Source organism: Malaclemys terrapin, chromosome 22 (assembly GCF_027887155.1).
Source record: "Malaclemys terrapin pileata isolate rMalTer1 chromosome 22, rMalTer1.hap1, whole genome shotgun sequence".
NCBI lineage: Eukaryota > Metazoa > Chordata > Testudines > Emydidae > Malaclemys > Malaclemys terrapin.
This window is the reverse complement of record NC_071526.1, coordinates 8,160,592-8,180,467: the sequence shown is the minus strand read 5'-3', so window position 1 is coordinate 8,180,467 and position 19,876 is coordinate 8,160,592. Positions and strand designations below refer to the sequence as shown.

Sequence of the window (19,876 nt, the reverse complement as noted above, 5' to 3'; positions counted from 1 at the left end):
TATTATATGCATATAATATATTACACTTACACTCACACACACACACACAAACACACTCCGTCTTGTTGTTACCAATTAGTTGCTCCCCTTAACTTCACTGGCCAGGTGAGTTAGATGGGGGAGGGGGTGGAGCCGGGCTTCTGCCGATCCGGATCGATGCTCCCATGTTGACAAGACGAGACCCGGGGTCCTCTGCAAGACACCTTACTTTTATACCAGCTTTTCTCTTATGCAAATTTATACCAAATTCAAACTCTGTGTCTGTGTCCATTGGTCCTTTGTGCTGCTTTCTTTTGAGTGTTGTCCCAGTGCTGCAAAGAGGGTGTTTCCAAAAGAAGGTGCTTGCTTCTAACCCCCGAGGCCGTCAGTATGTCTGCTTGTCTTTAATGAGCCCACTTGACACGTTTTATTGTCCTTGGGTCTGGCTCCCAGCCCCTCTCCAACAGTTGAGGCTGTCTGGAGGTGCTGCCTTCCATGCCTTGCTCATCCACACCTCATTCATTCAACAGGGCAATTGATTAAGAGTGGGGGGGGGGGAGCTCTTGTTCTAATGCTAGCAAAAAGAAATTTTTCTTCTATCTTATTCTATCCTTAGGGGCTATAATATTATACCAAGGGCCATGCAAAGTTTCTAAATGAGGCTTTGATACAAAGTCCCATGAAAACAGAGGTCACACGTGGGTAGACCCACCACAAGGTTATATGAAGAGGCACAATGTAAAGTCATATGAAAATTATCAGAGATTGATCTACACAGGCTGCCCAGGCCATAGGAGGGGGAGGCGACCAGCCCTGAGCCAAGAGGAAACGGAGCTAACCGCGGAGTGGCACAGCCTGAAGCAGGAAGGGAATTGCCTGACAAAGAGGCACAGAGTGACAAGCAGCCAGGAAGCTCAGTGCACAGCGAAGAGAGGGCCCCATTGTGCTCAGTCAAAGGGACGCAGGAGAGGGTCGCTGCAGGGAATCAAATGCGTCTCTGAATAACCATAGAAATGGGAGATGGAAAATGCCTATTAAATCACTGAGTCCATCCCCCAGGGCCAGGACTGTTCCTATAGTCTGTTCTCTAGAGCTCTCTCCCCCCCAGTGTATTTAGCCCTGTTGGGGAGAGTTCAGAGGAAGGACAAATCCCCGGGATGGTATTTTACTCAATATTTGGTAGCCAGTAATTCAGGTTCCCTTGTTAGGGCTTGGGGCCCAGTCCTCCACTGGGGGAAATCAAGGCAGCTTCATTGGCCTCCATGGAACTGCTCCAATTTCCCCCAGGAGAGAATGCGGCGACCCATTGGCCTTGCTGCCCCAGGTCACACCACCCTTCGTGCAACCCCCCCCCCCCCCCCCCCCAGCGACCTCGACGGCAGCTGTGAAAGTTGGACGTGGGGGATCCGGCCCCGAGTTTAGCAGCCCAGCGTTGACCCTGTGCTGTGCAGGCCGCTGCAACTCCATTGGTGGGTAGACTCCATGGGTCTTCCAGCGCCCACGTACGTGGTCCTCACCTCACGCACCCACCTCCTCCATCGCCTTGTGCGGGGGCCACATACTGCTCCTCTGCCTGCAGAGAGACTGGAGATGCCGGTTTGTACTGGCAGCTACCCACTTTGGCAGGGGTCATGAACGCCGAGCTGCATTTTCTGCGACTCGGACGCTCCTAGCGCTGGAGCTCCTCGCAGGGAAGTGCCATGAATACAGCAGCTCCTGCATGGGATGAAGCTAGCCAGGCAGGGACAGGTTAGTCCCAGGGCCTGCACCTGAAATCCCTCTAAGCCATTAGTATTTCCAAGGTAAAGAACAAGCAGGGGTGGGGGTGGGGGGTGACCTCTTTTCAGCCCTTTCTCCAGCCCAGAGGAGCAAAGCAGGGCACAAACTCAACGTCTCTCCCCTTGCAGGTCACCTCTGCCGCTCTGTTTCTCTTGGCACGGCGCATTTCACGCCGTGTGAACTGCTGAGTAAATGTTTAGGAGCAAGAACCACACGCAGCTGCCAAGGGCCCCGTTGCTGCCAAAAAAAAGAGTCCGTTCCGCCTGGGTTCTTTCCTAGTTCGAAATGCCCCCGATTGCGCTTAAAGCCACTGCAGAGCTCCCAGGGTTAACGGGCACGACCCACGCGGGAGTTAAAGCTTTACCTCTCCTGGCTCGGGCTCTTCTAAAAACCCCTTCTGTTCAGTCTCCTCCCCACCACAAGTTCTCTCCCCGCCCCCCGGGTACTTCTACGCCCTCCCATGCCTAGTATCGGAGCACCTTCCAGTCCTGAATGGATTCTCCTCACCGCTGCGCCTAGGGCAATGCGATCATCCCCATTGCACAGAAGGGGCACTGAGAGGTTAAGTAACTAACCCAAGGTCACACCGGGAATCTGTAGCAGAGTGGGGACTGTGCCCAAGTCCCAGACTCGTGACCTGACCGGCAGGGCCGGCCTGCTCTCCTCGTTGACAGGGCAATAGTACCAGGGTGTGAGGATAGGAAGGATGGTTCAGTGGTTAGGGGACTAGCCTATGACTTGGAGCCCTTGTTCTTCCATGGGCTTCTTGTGTGACCTGGGCTAAGTGTCTCTGGGCCTCGGTTTGCCATCTCTGCAACGGGGCAAGTAATACTGCCCTGCCTCCTAGGGGATTGAAGATCGTGAGGTTCACAGCTACTAGGGTAGCAGAGCCACATAAGTACCATAGACAGACTTAGAGATCAGTGCCCCTTTAGGCACCAAAATAAGGGCCAGATTTTCAAGTGCTCAGCTCCCACTGTGACTCTTAAGGGCAGATTTTAAGTGGAGTTCCGGACCCAACATGCTGTAAACCTGGCCTGTGATGTATCTGGGGAGCTGGGGATCATCACTTCCCAGCCCCCACATTTGTATAGAGGACGTGGTGATAATGAAAATACAAAACACATTTCAAACAAGTACTCCTCTCCTGCGATGTGTGATTGGCCAGTGGAACTCCCTGCCACTGGATCTCACCGAGGCCAAGAATGGTGAGCAGAAATGTAAAATCCACAGCTGCATTCGAAAGACAAACAGTGTGAACCGGGTATAAACCCTGCTTCGGGGCAAAGCCAGTCATCAGTGGCTCGAAGCTGGGAAGCGTTTTCTGCTCTGGGTAGGTTATTTCTTAACTGTCCATTGTGAGGTTTTTTCCACCTGTCCTAAGTGAGTATAAAGCGGACTGGGGCAGGTGCACTCAGATTGCCCAGGTGTAAATGGCGACACGTGGTGCAACGCAAGGGGACAGTCAGCCCCACAAGGGCCTGGGCTCCCTTTCTAGAGCACCAAATTCCAGCACGGGAGGGAGGCACAAGCTTCTCTTTAAAGTCCGTGGGCTAGATTCTTGGCCCTGGGCCAGGCTGCTTTGAGCCCCGCCCAGTGGGCATTCCTCTGATGAAGGGGGGGATCCGCCTGGTGGCATGGAGCCAGCTGTAAGCCGCATACCCCACTGCCACCAGCACGGGGCCGTGCCAGAAGGAGAGCAGGGCTGGAGCCGGCTGCGCTCCAGCAATCCCCAGCCTTTGCAATGGGCCTTGGGGGCCATTGCAGGCGGCCATGAGTTAAAGCAGCCGCAGGGCCCCCACTGATTGGGAGAGCAAAGAAGTGGCAGAAAGTCGCACGTGCTGTCCTGGACAGCAGACTGCATGTAGCTCCGGCCGTGGATTCACACACTCACAGCAGCAGGAGGAAGACAGATTTTTTTTTTTTAAAACCATTGGAAAGATCTTGCTATTTTCCTGACATTTCACAGGCTGTTCGCAACAGCCCTGGGATGGAGCCTCCTGGGCTCCGGTGTCATCTCCCCCCTCCCCGCTGTGCTGCCTATATATGGTAACAAATCAGGGAGCCATTCGCTGCATGTGGGTTGTGGCCAGTATATTTTTAATGCGTCTTGCGAGGCCTGATCTAGCTACCCAACAAAAGAGATTGGGCCACAGAGGAGCGATCGCTCTCCAAGGGCCTCTCTCTCCAGAGTGGGGGGTGCCTTGGGGTGGGGGTGCTCCGTTGGACATGGGTTGTTTCTTTCTGTTGATAATATCTTGAAATGGAATTTGGTCTCCTTTGTGATACTTTTAAAAATTCCCTTTCTTTCTGGCACGTGCACACTGGTTTGTTATTGTAGGGTGGCTCACGAGCCTTGAGGCTGCACCACACTGCGGTTTGTTATTGTAGGGCTGCTCAGGGAGGCCGAGGCTGCACCACACTGCGGTTTGTTATTGTAGGGCTGCTCAGGGAGGCCGAGGCTGCACCTCGCTGCGGTTTGTTATTGTAGGGCTGCTCAGGGAGGCCGAGGCTGCACCTCGCTGCGGTTTGTTATTGTAGGGTTGCTCGGGAAGGCCGAGGCTGCACCTCGCTGCGGTTTGTTATTGTAGGGCTGCTCGGGAAGGCCGAGGCTGCACCACGCTGCGGTTTGTTATTGTAGGGTTGCTCGGGAAGGCCGAGGCTGCACCTCGCTGCGGTTTGTTATTGTAGGGCTGCTCGGGAAGGCCGAGGCTGCACCACGCTGCGGTTTGTTATTGTAGGGCTGCTCGGGAAGGCCGAGGCTGCACCACGCTGCGGTTTGTTATTGTAGGGCTGCTCAGGGAGGCCGAGGCTGCACCACGCTGCGGTTTGTTATTGTAGGGCTGCTCAGGGAGGCCGAGGCTGCACCACGCTGCGGTTTGTTATTGTAGGGCTGCTCAGGGAGGCCGAGGCTGCACCTCGCTGCGGTTTGTTATTGTAGGGTTGCTCGGGAACGCTGGGTTACAGTCACTGGTTTCCTCTAAATAGAGCTGGAGAGACACTAATGTACACCAGCAAAGAATTTGGCCCAGTCGGTCAGCCTGTGACCAGTGCAGCCTTTCCACTGAAGCCATGTTTTGGTTACAAGAGCGTAAGTTTTGCATGGATTTTTTCGCCCCTATAGCTCACCCCACTGGCTCTTGTTCCCGACTGGCACAAACACTATAAAACAGATCCTTGCTCCCAGGCTGGAACTTTTGTGCCAAGTTTTAGTCTGGAGCAAAGCTTTCCTGGCTGCGTGTCGTGTTCAGCTGGTTGCAGAGGGTTTCTGATTGCGGAAGCTCTGCCGGAGCTGGGGCTCGGAGCGGCAGGATGCGTGCGGCTGGGACAGGAGAGCAGCTTCTGGCTCCAGTCTCCTCAGCATGGTTGGGGTTCGTTTGCTGTGGGAAATTACACCGCTGGCAAACGCCGCACAACTGAGGCAAGCGGTGTGGAATGAGAGATTTCATGCCACCGCGCTCCGGCCTCGGGGAGCAGCTGGTCTTTGCAAGAGCCGTGATGCCAACAGCAGGGCAAGCTAGGATCCAAGCTGGACAAGATCTAGTTGAGTCAGCCTTCCCCACCGCCAGTGCTGAACCATCCTCCAGCATGGCAAGTCCCAAAGGGAGGTAGCCTCTTCTGCAGATGGAGAGCAACCCGAATCCATCTCTGGCTAGGTCCTTAAGGTGGTCTGGTTGGCTATGCAGTTTATGTCCGTCACTGGCCATCTTATCCCATCACCAAAGCTCTTGGCAACTACGTGATCGCTGGCCACAGAGGGACATTCCTTAGTGAACTCACTTTGCAATTCATTGGGCTCCGACCTTAATAATCCCAACTCTTCTCCACGCCGGATGATCTCCATGGAGCGTCAGCACGTCACCTTTCTGGTAGAGCGTCAAGCTGGAGGGAGAATGCCACAGTGCGCTGTGGGGGGTAGGTTTGAGAGAATGGGAGGGAGTGATCCGTCAGTAGATCTTACCCACCAGCCGCAGATAACCACTGCCACGAGGGCCAGGGTTAGAGCTCAGCATCCGGCAGCCTCCGTTGGGAACCATCCAGCAAATCTGAAGAGTGTAATCACTCTTGGGAGAGATGGGAGCTGTGGTGTCCTGGGTTCCTTTGGACACATGCAATGAAGAACAGACCAGAGAGAGCCCCTCCAATGATCCTGCCTCCGGCTGACCAGCCTGCCAGCCAGAGCACTCCAGACCTTAAAGCTGTGTAACACCGACAGACCCCAGTCATCGGTGGGCGGGATCGAACCTGGGGCCTCCGGAACTAAATGCATGAGCCTCTACCGCACGAGCTAAAAGCCACGTGGCCCCTAGCTCAGACTGTAGAGCAGACTCATTCATCCCTACGTGGTCTCGGTGCCACGAGAGGGGACAGAACACCCCACCCACGAGGTGTGCAGGTTACAGCTGCAGTAGCCCCTGCTGCCATTCCTAAAGCGCCACCGGCCTCCTTTTCTGTTCTCAGCCCAGCCCGCTCTCTGGTGCTCCCACACAAGGTGGTCCAAGGGGCTCCCCATACGAGGCAGCTAACGCTACATCTCAGGCGAGTTCCCAGACATTGTGTGTGGCTGTAGATTCCAGTAAGGGGGCTGCCACGTGACTGTCTCTTCATAAGAAGAACAGCCAACCCCATTTCCCCGTGGCTAGAGGAAGGGATGGGGATGAGGAAGCCGGGGGAGTCGACAACCCTTGCTTGACTCCTGAGCGAAGTTTCTGTGCCGAGGGAGGATTAGCAGTTTGTCTGCCCGGCCACTGCAAGTACCGAAAACAGTTTATTTAGGATTGGTGCACGCTGGCTGCGCCAGCCGTTCATCCTGGAGTGTGCAGGAGACGTGCATCCCCACCCGCCCCCCGTACGTATACCCACACTCTCACGCATTCTGCCCCAGAAGGTTCAGGGTTAGGTACAACTAATACAGACGCGCGGGGCTGTTGGAGAAGTACAGAGCGAGGGCCAAAGTCTGCAGTTCTGCTGCTGCGGCTCCAGGGTCGGGAATGGCGTCGCTGAGACCGGAATGATTTGGCCCCCAGAGTCGGCGCGTAGCTTGCAAAGCAGATCAAGACGGGCAGGGCGCAGAAGGACCCAAGAGTGGCGCCTAAAGCTGTAGCTCTAGCACCTGGCCGTGCTGCAGGAAAGGAAGTTGTACAGCCGACAAGGGCAGGGCCTGGTTTTCAAAGGGGCTGAGCAGCCAGAACTCTTCCAAAAGTCAGCAACGGGGTTAGAACCTGGGACGCCTCACCCGAAGCCTGAGCTGCTACCACTTGAACTAAGGGATTCACAGGCGCCGACTCCTGGGTGCTCCAGCCCTGGCTCACCCACGGGGAAAAATTAGCGGGTGCTCCACACCCACTGGCAGCCAAGCTCCCCTCTCCTTGCCTCCTTCTCCCCCACCCCCGCGAGTGCACCGCCTGCCTGCTCCTCCCTCTCCCTCCCAGCGCTTCCAGCCACCTAACAGCTGTTTGGTGGCACTTTGGACTTTCTGGGAGGACAGGTGAGGAGCGGGGACACGGCGCGCTCGGGGAGGAGGCGGAGAAGAGGCGGGGCAGGGGCAAGGACTTTGGGGAAGGGGTGGAATGAGGGCGGTGCTGGGGTGGGAAGAAGAGGGGCAGGGCCAGCGTTGGGGGGAGGGGGGGGACTGAGGGTTTGTTGAGCACCCACCGGGCAGAGGGGAAGTCGGTGCCTATGCAGGGATTAGCTTCTGCCTAGCTACTAGCAGTAGTAGACTCTTCTCCTACATGTGTACCAGCCACTAGAGGGGGACACAACACACGGAGCCAGGATGCCACATTAGTACCAATGAACTCCCATTGACTAGGGCAGGAGCTGGGGGCACTCAGCACCTGGCAGGATTTGGGCCCTGATTTATGCATTTTGAGACTCTCCATCCCAACATGCTGGAGCAGGTCCAGGAATCCCGGTTGTCATCGCTCGCTGTGAACTGTAGAGGGTTAAACTCAATAGTCTGCTCCCTTCCTCTGCCGGCACAGCTGGGAAGGCCCCTCGGGGCTCAGCAGGTTGGGAAGTTCTGTGGAAAAGTTGGTTTAAAGTGGGAGAGGGGCTGAGGACAGGACGAGGTCAGTGTTGTGGTTGGAAGAGGGGCTTCCAGTCACTGGCCCTGTCCTTGGGAAACCAGAGGCCTCTCGGAAGTGCCGTTCGAGCAGGATGAGGATGTGGGATTCACTCACTCTGACTCAGATGTCGCTTCTGGCTAGTGATCGGCACCACTTCGGATGAATCACAGCAATATATACATAGCGAGCCAGACCCCCAGCCCAACTCCAACTGCTGCACCGTAGCAGTGCAGGCAGCACATCCAGGAGAAGTGGGCAAGGCTAGAGGGTCCCTATAGCTGGCAATCCCCTGCTGCTGGGAGAGACCCGGGGGCCGTGAGCACCTGACTAAATTAGAGCAGCCTTAAGGCTGCTCTGATTTACGCTTGTGGTCTGAGTCCTCCTAGTTTGGCTCCCGGATCTGGGGGCTGAAAAGATGACCGAAAGCCCCTCTGTCCCCCATCCCATCTCTGGTCTTGTGCTCAGTGCAGCTTGGCTAGACTGGATGTTGCAGCTTCTTGTTTTGTGATATGTTGCCTTGTGAGTGGAGTCTGAGCCACAAAGTTTGGACCCAGATCCAAACTCCCCCAAAGCTTGAAGGAAGGGCATTTGGAGCTGGGGGTGGTCGGTCAAAAGCGGACATATGTAGCGTACAACCTGAGCTGGTTGGAGGATTGGGTCCTCTGATCTTTAGTGATTATAGCAGTTGTTCCCGGGGTCTATTCCCAGCTCTTCCACTGACTTACTTGGGATAAGTCACTGCTCTGCTCTGTGCCTCAGTTTCTCCAGCTGCACAACTGGGAAGATAATATTCACCTGTGTCCCAGGAGGGTTGTGGAAAGTCACTAGTTACTACAGCAACCGGCTGGCAGTGGTTCTCAAACTTTTGTACTGGTGACCCCTTTCGCATAGCAAGCCTCTGAGTATGACCCCCATTGTAAATTAAAAACACTTTTTAATATATTTAACACCATTATAAATGCTGGAGGCAAAGCAAGGTTTGGGGTGGATGCCGACAGTTCGTGACACCCCCCCCCCCATGTAATAACCTCGCAACCCCCTGAGGGGTCCCAACCCCCAGTTTGAGAACCCTTGCTATAGAGAGAGAAAACCATAAGATAGACAGGTCCCTGATAGATTAAGGTTGGCAGAGCCGTTTGTGATCCTGCCAGGAGCCATGCTAGAATAGCCGTGCTAAATGTTACTATTCTTGTGTGTCACAAACCCCAATCTAGCTACTGGTGCCCTCCTTGCTCCAGCTGGACACACAGAGTGCTTGGTGCTTTGGCAGGGTTAAACTTCCTGGGTCTGATTTACTGACCATGACCTTGCTGGTTGCTTGTTGCAGCAGAACGGAATGTAACGCAGGAGAGAGCAGGGTGGTTAGCCGACTCCGCTGCGTTGACAGCCTGGAGGGAGCAGCCCCTGTGTATTGGGGCAGCTTGGATTTTCTAGCCTGAATCAGCACATACCAAACACGTCAGTAACCCCGGAACATCTGGTACAGCATGTGTCGTATGCCGCCATCTGGCTGGAATACAGGGCTGGCCGAACGGTGGAGGAGAGGGGAATCTTCCCCACACAGGACCCACCACCACCCTTCCTTCCACAGAGAGCACAGCTCCTCTCTCGCCTTGGGACACAAGGTCTTAATGATGCACAGTCTAACTGTGGGGTGACTCATCTGTAGCCTGGGAGGGCTTGGCGGGAGGGGAAGGTTACAGGGTTCCTGTCTATCCCACCCACGGGCTTTTAATCAGAATTCCTCCCATGTCTGGGGGGCGGGGGCTGAACTTTGATCTCTGCCCCCAGTAAACTTAGCCACTGCTGGGGTTCATGCAGCCCAAAGCAGGAGGCGCCAAATCCATCCCAGGTGCAGATCCATTGAGTCGGATTGACTTCTCAGGGTTTTCCTTCCTCAGTACAGGCCTGGTTTTCAGAGGTGCCGAGCACCCGCAGCTCCCATTGATTTCAGGGGTGCTTCTCGGTGCTCAGAACTTCTGCCGCTCGGGCTTGTGCTCTGGCACCGTCCACCACCACCATCTGGCACTGCGACATGCTGAGCTCTGGGGACTTCAGAGGGGAGGGGCCCAGAGACACGGATCGGACTAAACTGGCTCATTAGGTCTCCATGTCAGGCATCCCTAACGTTCGCATCCCACCCCCAGGCCAACATCACGTCACGTCCATCCGCCTAGACAGGGCAGGGTTGTTCCCTGCAGTGCATTGGCCAATGCGTGGTCCTGAGGTTTAAGTGACTCAAGCAATGGCGCTTCCACCTGCTACCCAAGAACAGACTGTTCCACAATCTCGCTGCTCGCGCCCTTAGGACACTTTGCTTGATAGGCAGCCTAGGTTTTCCTTCTTGTCGGGTCCTTTCCCCAGCCTCATCCCTGTCATATCTGAGCATCTTCCAGTCCTGCATTAAGCGACAGGACTAACATCTATCATGTGCGTGGTTCGTTCTCTCGCTCACGGATTAGCCACTGGGCCAACAGGGCCCATCCCCAGGGGCCCCAGAAAAGTGGGTGCCCCCACGCCCTAATCCCGCTCCCCGGCAGGAGTGCTGGGGAGGGCAGGGTGGAAACCACAGGTAGAAGGGGTGGGGAAGGGCCCTCCACTTGCTCTGGCCTAGAGCCCCACAAAACCATAATCCACCTCTGGTCCCCAGGGGGAGAATCGTGTCTGCAGTGGAGGCTTTTGTTCAGGTAGGGATTTGGGGGGACGCTTATAGCTACATGCTGCTGTGTGTGTTAGCAAAGGCAGGCTGCAGCAGCACGTCCGGCACCTGGAGTGGGAGGTTTGTGATGGCCCTTCGTCCCGGTGGGTGTTCAATCCACAGCCTCAGACTGCCACCCCAGAGAGCTCGGTCTCCTGCCTGGATGAGCTTTCTGGTAGGACATCTCCTTGTTCCTGAGAAGCAGAGCTGTCAAACCACAATCCCCATCCTGGAGCTTCAGCCTCTTCTAGACATGCTGGGCCCAGGCACCATGAAGACAAGGGCTGAGACCTTCAGCTTCGGTATGGGACGGGGAGCCAGTGCAGAGAGCAGAGGCCGGGACATGTGCAGAGAGTAGGAGGAGATGTGCAGAGGAGACACGCTGCAGCGTTCTGTACTAGTTGGAGTTTCCCAAGGGGCTGATGGCTGCAAGCCCAACTGCATTGCTGTAGTCTACCCGGGGAAGGGGGGGTGACGAAGGCCTGTATAATCAAAGGCAGGTCATCATCCAGCAAGATGGGATGGAGTCTGCTAGCCAACCAGAGAGGCTGGAAAGCATTGCTCAGGGATACTGCTAGGCGAGAACTTAGCATTGGCGGGGAATCCAGCAGCACTTCTGAACTACAGCCTGAACCAACCAATGGTAGGTGTGTCCCTTGCTCACTGGAGTCCCTTTGGCCTGCCCTAAATTCTTATAAGCAGCTATCATAAGTCCTGTGTAGATTACTGGAATTGTACTAATACAAGGACTCCTCACACACACTCTACAGGGCAGCAGCAGGGACCGAACCTGGAACAGGCGTCTACCATTTGAGCTAAAGTAGTAACTGTTAGCAGTAGTAGGCTCTTATCTTCCTGTGTGGACACCAGCCACTAGCAGAGCAAGACGTAACACAGAGAACCAATGGGTTACAACACGTGGTGCTCTCTCTGTTCGTGTGGGTAACTGAGGTGCAGACACAGATTATATGCAGCATGGCTGGTTCTGCTAACGGTGCCAGGGAGCTGTGCGTTAGCCTTTTGTATCCCTGACCACTGGGGCTGGGGAGACGGAAGCAATAACTCAGAGGTTTTTTTCTCACCCCCCCCTTGGTGGTTTCAAAATCCAAGCACTGTTGCCATTGACGCGTGTAACACTTGGCAGCTTCCAGCAGGAAAGCGGAGCCTGTGGGAAGAGAGTCAGGCGGGCAGAGGGGGTGTTGAAATCCATTTGGAAGGGATGGCTGTGGAGCAAGAGAGTAGGTGGGAGGCATGTGCTCTGGAATGGGAGGCTGCTGGAGAAGAAGAAAGGTTATGAGAAGCTGTCAGTGATCTTAGTGCTCAGAGCATCTGTCTCCTTTGGGGAGGGGTCCCTGAAAGGTGACCCACAAAGCAATCAGCATTGGAGTTGGGTTCTCTTTTTTTTTTTTTTTTTGCTTCTCTGCCATGCATAAAGCAGGCCAGGAAGATTTTCAGGGTTTCATTTCCTCCCCCCTGGAACACACTATATTGTGTCACCAACGCTTATCGGGGCCAACACAATACTACTGTTATGCCTTCGCCTTGGCATCATTACCTGGCTTTTGTTTAATAAAAACTTACTTTACTTTGAATAGCAACCAACCCGGTGCTGTGATTGAAAGAAGAGTGTTTGCCAAACCCTCTGTTGTATTAGCAAGTTGCAGGCATTGTCTCTTGCAAGGCACAATAAACCTGAGTAGGGGGGAGGGATAGCTCAGTGGTTTGAGCATTGGCCTGCTAAACCCACGGTTGTGAGTTCAGTCCTTGAGGGGGGCACTTGGGGATCTGGGACAAAATTAGTACTTGGTCCTGCTAGTGAAGGCAGGGGGCTGGACTCGATGACCTTTCAAGGTCCCTTCCAGTTCTAGGAGATGGGATATCTCCATTTATTTATTTAGAGTAACTTCTGGGAGTGTTGCAGGAGAGGGCTGGATGCCACAGAGAGGTCTCTGGGGAAGTTGAGCACACTGCAGATTACCTGCAAGGCAAGGTGAAGGCTGGCAGAGACATGGTGGCATGGCAGGGAGCTGACACACAGTCGAATCTCCAACAAAGCTCTCTCTTGCTGAGGCAGACATGGAACACGGTGGCTCAAAGTTCTGGGTGTCCTGAACAGCATGTTACCCCCGCCCTGCCTCCATGCCCTTTGCTTGATATATTCAATTCCAATCTTCGCTGCCCTTTGAGACTCTGTGGTGACCGCAGAACTTGTCAAATGAGGAAGCTGAGCAATTTGGAGGGGGAAGGGATTTTTAGCCAGATTGTTTAAAACTTTGGGCCAAATCCTCACCTGGTGTAAAATTAATAGAACTCTGACTTCAGTGGTGCCCCCCTCATTCCCATCCCCTCAGGACACGTCCCATAGTTGGTTTTGGTTAGTACTTATTTAACTCAAATGCCTAATGACGTCTCTGGAGTAAGGAATCCTTTGTTAAACACTGACACCATTTCATTTAAAATGCACGTTCTCACTGTAAACATCCCTGAGACATCCAGCAGGTTCGCCAGCACAACCAGACTCGACCCAAGCACATTTAAAAAAAGAAATTCCTCTCAAGTTGCTTTTAAGTGAGCAATTATGAATAGCTTCTTTGGAGGTAAGGACAAAGGCTTGTGGACCTCATGGAGAAGAGTGTCAATCTTGGAAGGGGTGGGAAAATAAATGCCGTCCTCATTGTACAGACAGGGAAACTGAGGCACAGAGAGGGGACGTGACTTGCCCAAGCTCCCACAGTGAATCAGTGTCAGAGCCTGGAATAGAACCCAGGAGTCCTGACTCAATCCCTTGCACTGTCCATGAGCTTATTCTTCCTCTTTTGTCCTTCCTGTTGTCCTCAGTGCTATAAGGACCAACGCCTGGAATGAGCACCAAGGTATTTGAGAGGTGTGACGTTCCTTGCTGAAGGACCCTCTGTCCATGTGAGCGCTGCCAGGGTTTGTTGACGTGCCTGGGCGGCATGTCGCAGAGAATTCCTCCAACCATTCCTGGAACAGTTCCCGAGTGTCTCTTGAGTAGCACATGCAGTGTTGTTGTAGCTGTTTTGGTTCCCAAGGCGGGTGAGAGAATATCTTTTATTGGACCAACCTCTGTTGGTGAGAGAGACCAGCTTTCGCGCTTACACAGAGCTCTTAAACACAGCAAGAAAGGGAGAGGGGGGAGATACAGCAGGCAGTGACCAATCAAGCTACAGAGAGAGAGTCAGGTGCTTTGGTTTACATTTGTCTTGCTTCCCCTGGGCTTCAGCCTTTCATCAGCCAAGGAGATATGTAAATGGAGTTAAAAATTATCTAGCCACAGAAAACTTATCGCCAGTTACACAGGCTGTGAAGAGAACCACCCTTTGCATTCCACCAGGATCTCCAACCACTTTCTAAACGTGAACTAAGCCATGTCCACCACTGATCAATATTAATCTCCCTCTTTTATAGATGGGGGAACTGAGGCACGGAGCAGTAAAGTGACTTATACCAGGTCACTGTCCACTGTAATGGGTTTGAACCAGAACAGACCCTGATCTGAACAGCTTGGACCCACCTCTCTGTTTAAGCCTGGGTCACCTTTCCTGGCTCTTTATTCAGCATCAAGTAGTTCTGCCTGAGTCCCACTAACCTCCTTTTTAGAGAAGAACGTCTCATTTCTGGACCCCTCCCCCGTGTGGGAAGTGTCTGCCAGCTTTATGGTTCCCTTTCATCATCTGCAAATCCTCTCAGATCGCCTCAAATTCGCCACGTTCTCCACGGGCCTGCCCAGCCTTTCCTCCAGACTTACACGAGCTGAGGATCTGGGCCTAAGTGAAGTCACTGGAGCTGGGCCTACTTACACCTGCTGCAGCTCTGACCCTCGCTATTTAAACTGGCTCCGTGGTTAGTCTTCTGAAGCGGATATTAGCAATACAGGAGAGGCCAGGGATTTCAAATGCAAGGGACGGGTCTTTGACCCCTCCTTGGCACCAGTCCAGCAGCATAAAGGAGATTTAAAGCAACACCCGATCCGTGTAGGTGCAGCAGGTGCAGAGATTGCTTTGGTTACAGATTGGGCTGGGGTCAGGGAGGGGGCCAGAGCCCTGGCCAGCAAAACACTTACCCACCAGTGAGAGTTGGAGCAGCCTCGTGGCTGCTCTAACTTGCTCTGAGTGCGGTTTGGCCCCCAGCAGCCTCAAGGATCAGGGGAGAGGTGGGAAAGTGGCAGAAAGCCACCTGTGCTTTTACCCCCACTCACTGCAACGAGCCAGGGTGCTCGGGCCAGTCGTGAGATCCGGCCCTAAGATTTTTATCAGGGCGCTGTCACTTTAAACGGTTTTGTGCATGGTCAGCACATGGGAGGCTCTTACGGGAAGCAAGCCCAGAAGGCAGAACAGGAGGGCAGCATAAAATATGGCAAGAGAGTCCTGCATGAGCGTGGGCTGAACCTCGGCGGAAAGGCAATATTTAAACAAACGGTCCCTATAATGGGCCCGATTCTGCTCTGCTCTTGCGCTGCAGCGAATCAGGAGCCACTCACTGAACTAAACAGAGTTACGCTGGTGTAAAGACTGTGTGAGGTCAGAGTCAAGCCCAGGGACTTGCGCAGAGCTACTCCTGGTTCACGCTCCCGCCTGGCGTCCGGGAGAGGAGAACTGGGCCCTGCGGTGTGCTTTTCACTGAACACAGGGCTGGGCCAAGTTGGGGGAGGGACGTTCTCCCTCTGCAGACCAGGGGCAGGGCAGGAGAAGCCTGCTCAAATGCCCTGCCATGGGGCCTCCTCCACCCCGCCCTTGGGAGACCATCCCTAGAGGCCAGAGGGAGTTCATGGACCATGGCACACTGCTAGTCCTGAGGCTCCATGCATTCCTGGACAGTGCCCAGATACCACGGTGACGGGTGATACACTAGAGCTGGGCAGATACAATAGAGCAGAATGGTCCATCCAGCCCCTGGCCTCTCTACCGAGGCTTTGCAAAAAAGGTGAAGGGAAGGAGAGAGACGGTGGTTTGAGGATGTGGGAACCTGCCCCATTAGGAACCAAAGGGACAGGACAGATTCTTCCCAGAGGCCATCTGACCGGCACCATCAGCTGGTTACGCTGAAGTTTTAATCAGAGAGACGGTTCTGGCAAATTCACTGGGATTAAATGGTTCGAGGCCTGAAGGGTTTATTTGCTGGGTCTGGTTTGTGCAAAGAGGAAGGTGGGGACAGGGAGCCTAAACAGATGCTCCCTTAGTCTTGTCCCCATCCTCCAGGGCCGTCAGACGAATTAACAGCCACTGGCTGCGCTTGCATTTGCGAGGTGGACTTTCCTTCCAGTGAAGAGGAGTAGTTTACATTGGGGCAACCTAGCCAGTGTGTGTGTCCATCCAATACGTGGAGCGAGCGATTCCGGCTGCCTGATAAGAGCGGAGCGTTAGGACTGCCTGTCTCCCGATGCCCAGACATGACGTAATTAAGAAGAGGCCTCATTAGAAGTTATTCTGGGAACGCTGTGGGAGTCTTGTCGCTGTGGGAGTCTTGTCTTGCCGCTGCCTTGCATACCAGCGGCCCGAAGGAGTGCAGATATTTTTCTGGCTCTGGGAGCAAGCAGGCCCCAAGCTGCTTGGAGAGAGATCTGGAACCTGCCGTTCTCCTGTCCTGGTTAGACGGGCTGGGGAGCTGGCCCGAGTCAGCGCACGCTTGGAAGGGATTGCCGGTGCAATGGCATTTTCCCCACTGATACAGAACTTGGTGGCACCAGCCTTTGAGCTCAGAGATGGGGAGGCTCCAGCCAGTTTGGAGTCTTCTGTTTAGTTCAGGACAAGACGAGAAACTCCTGCTCTGCTGGTCCAACCCCCTTGCAGTGTTGATCTCCCCCTCCCCAATTCAAATTATGCCCAGTTTAAGGTTTCAGTTAAAAAAAAAAAAAGGTTAAGGGCCAGATCTTCAGCAGGTGTCAACCAGTCTAGTTCCACTGATGTCAAAGCAGCTACATTGATTTACACTAGCTCAGGGTCTGGCTCTAAATTTCCAGCCCTTATGGTTGTGAAGGAAACTTTCCCGAGAAAGCACTGTCTAAAGCAGGGATTCTCAACCAGGGGTACGTGTGCCCCTGGGGGTACGCAGAGGTCTTCCAGGGGGTACAGCAACTCATCTAGAGATATGCCTTATTTTCCAACAGGCTACATCAAAAAAACCCTAGCGAAGTCAGGACGAACTCAAATTTCATACAGCAACGATTTGTTTATACTGCTCTATATGCTATACACTGCAATGGAAGCACAATATTTACATTCCCATTGATTTATTTTATAATTAGATGGTAAAAATGAGGAAGTCAGCAATGTGTCAGCAATAGTGAGGCTGTGACACTTCTGTATTTTTATGTCCAATTTTGTAAGCAAGTAGTTTAAGTGAGGTGAAACTTGGGGTACGCAAGACAAATCAGTCTCCTGAAAGGGGTACAGTCATCTGGAAAGGCCCCCCACGTGAGCTGGGATATGGGAGGTCTTGCCCCTCTGGGGTCAGTACAATAATTGCAGGACATGATATGGACAACTGCCTAAATGACTCCTATCTCCAGCTTATCTTTTCCTGTTCAGAAAACTAGGAAATTCAATGGCAAAAATCTATCTTGAGGCAGAGTTAAGGAGAGCCACTGGTCTAAGGGACCATCTACACCCCAAATGAAGGTGTATGTGTAGCAGGAGTGGTTAGGCATAGCCACACTGGCTTTAATCTAGCACATAACAATTAGCAGAGTAGATGCAATTGGCTAGACCAAGCCTTGGCCAGCACCCAAGTACCCACCCAGAGTCCCTGGTGGGCTTGTCCGAGGTAGCAACGTTCGCTAGCCACTCAAATCTTCTCTGCTCTTGTTAACCGCACTAGCTGAAGCGGCTGTGCCTACCAGCAGTACAACTATCCCTGGCGCAAACGTACCCTTGGCCTGAAACAAGAGTTCAGCGAGGGGTGTAAACTCCCCTTTCCTCTCAGTGGGGCACAAGGTCCTGCAGACAACACAGGCCACAGCCTAGAATCTCCATAGTCTGCATTGTCCTTCTCCGTAGGATGCGTCCTCCCATCCTGCCCCAGGCCCCACCCCAGGGTTACATGAGAAATGGGCACGTAGGGCCCTTGATATCCTCCCTAAATTTAAATTAATGGAGATATCCTATCTCCTAGAACTGGAAGGAACCTTGAAAGGTCATCAAGTCCAGCCCCCTGCCTTCACTAGCAGGACCAAGTACTGATTTTGCCCCAGATCCCTAGGTGGCCCCCTCAAGGATTGAACTCACAACCCTGGGTTTAGCAGGCCAATGCTCAAACCACTGAGCTATCCCTCCCCCCCTACTGTGCTCCTGCTCTCAGGGGATTCTCCCCTGACCCCTTGCGGTACATTTACAGGCCCGAGGCTGCCAGGAGCAGCACCAACCCCAGTATCTCTCAGTTCCCATCCTAAACTGCTTAGCACTACTGTGCACTGTTAAATAGCTGCCACCTTCCACCTCAGAGGTGGCTGCATTTCAGTGGTGGGCAAAGTGATTCCTGGCCATAAGCACCACACGAAGCCCTCTGGGATCCTACAGGAGGGAAGGTCCTGTCGCTAATGATACTGTTATAGCAGGAAGGAGCCTTCACTTCCAGCTGACGTGCGGCTGCAGCAGGGTGCCCCCGAGTGGGGCAGGGAGAAGCAGCATTGTGCGCGACTCACAGCACCCCCTGTGGTCTATGATGCTGCAGGGCTCTAAAATGAGACGAATCTGGCAGTTCCGTTTTGTCCAGGGTCTGACAGTGGCCGAGCACCAGCTGCTGCGGAGGAAGGTGTAAGACCTGTTCAGTCTCTCAGCGGAAGGGGCCTTGAGGATGGAGTGGGGTGAAAAGTGGATGTAGGGAGGGGGGGATGGGGTGGCCCCGTTAGGAATGCATAGGGCACCCTACAATCATCCCTAGCAGAGATGACCCTGCTGGGTGTCTGCTCACTTTGCCGCTGTGCTCGGCCGCCCCTTCGGAAGCGGACGCAGCGCTGCAGAAAGCATCTGGCCATCTGGGCCAGTTCGTATTGCTCAGCAGTGACACTGCAGCCTGCCTCCCACGCGGAGAGCAAGCCAGCATTTCCCCCTGAACGTGGGCAGCGTCCTGCAGGGGAGACATTCTTCTAGACAGAGCGTGTCCTTGCTGAAATCAGCTGGTCGGCCTTTTTGTTAAGGGCTCATCCCTGCTCCTGCTCAAGTCAAGGGGAGATTTGTGATGGTCTTTGGGGGCAGCAGAATTGGGTTTGAAGTACGGGGAATAGGGACCGGCTTGGCAGGGATCTTTGGGGAGGTGCTATGGGTTTTCGGAGCCTTTGCAGAGCAGTTGTAATAACAGATCTGCTCTCATACCGGTTACTCCAGCCCGGAGCTGAAATGCCAGGAGAAAAGCTGTGGGGAACACCTCTAAATCCTTCCCTCTTCTACTCTCTATCTGCTGGTGACACATACCCACCCCTTGCTCCCCTCCAGTCCTGCTGCCAAAATAATCTCCTGTTCCTGTCACCTGGACCACGTCATTGTCTGATCCCTCCTCTGCCTCCCACGCATTGTCTGCATCACCTGCATTGCTCCCTTTCCTGTTTGCAGCTCGCTTCTCATTTCTTCTCGCTTGCTTTGCCCAGGCCCACCTCTCGCCCACTCTGTTGCCTTCTCCTCCCATGCTCTCTCCTCTTGCATAGCCGTGGCTAGGTCTGATCTGGGCCCCGTTCTATCCGCCCTCCCCCAAAAGGTCGGAGTGGTGGGTGCAGGCTGGTGATTCGGATTTTGGCTCGTGGAGGTTGGTGATGGGGAGGCGAAGCGGACACCTGACGGATCATGGTCATGGCAGTGTGCAAAAGCTGGTAAAGAGCCCGATGACTGTGGTTCAAAGCAGGGGCGGCCGAGCCCTTTGCCCTAGGAGACGCCCCTGGTCTCTGCCCATCTCTCCCGTTATTAGCACCAGCGGAGGAGGAAATTCCCCCATGTTTGTGTGTGTGTCACTCAGGGGCCTCTTTTCCCTCGACAGGTCCGTACTGCGGGAATTCAAACCCCACGCCTCTGGTGATGAACTCCAGCTCAGTGACCATCTGGTTCAACAGCACCACGCACCGCTCAGGGCGCGGCTTCCTGCTCTCCTACGCTACCATCCAGCACCCAGGTACAGACACCCTGCAGCCACACCATGGGGTGAAGTTGGTCCTGGGGAGCGGGGGAAGGGACAGGACACAAGTTGCACAGTAAGGATCCAGCCCCCTCTCCATGGGGACAGAATGCCCCCAGGCAGGAGTCCGTGCCGGCGGATCCTCCCCCCCAGCACATCACCGAGCCCAGCTCTGGGGGGATCCTGCTGGCAAAGCTGGGGTGGGTAGGCCAAGAGGATCCCTCACTACATC

At 54.1% G+C, this 19,876-nt stretch overlaps 1 protein-coding gene across 1 annotated transcript in view; it reads left to right on the top strand.

Annotated features, from left to right (window-relative positions):
- The window catches only part of LOC128827907 (discoidin, CUB and LCCL domain-containing protein 1-like), a 62,239-nt gene that overhangs the window by 16,884 nt on the left and 25,479 nt on the right, over positions 1–19,876 (top strand). Inside the window, exon 3 of the mRNA XM_054012125.1 lies at positions 19,510–19,641. Coding sequence (XP_053868100.1) covers positions 19,510–19,641 — 132 coding nt within the window. The remainder of the gene's footprint in view (positions 1–19,509; positions 19,642–19,876) is intronic.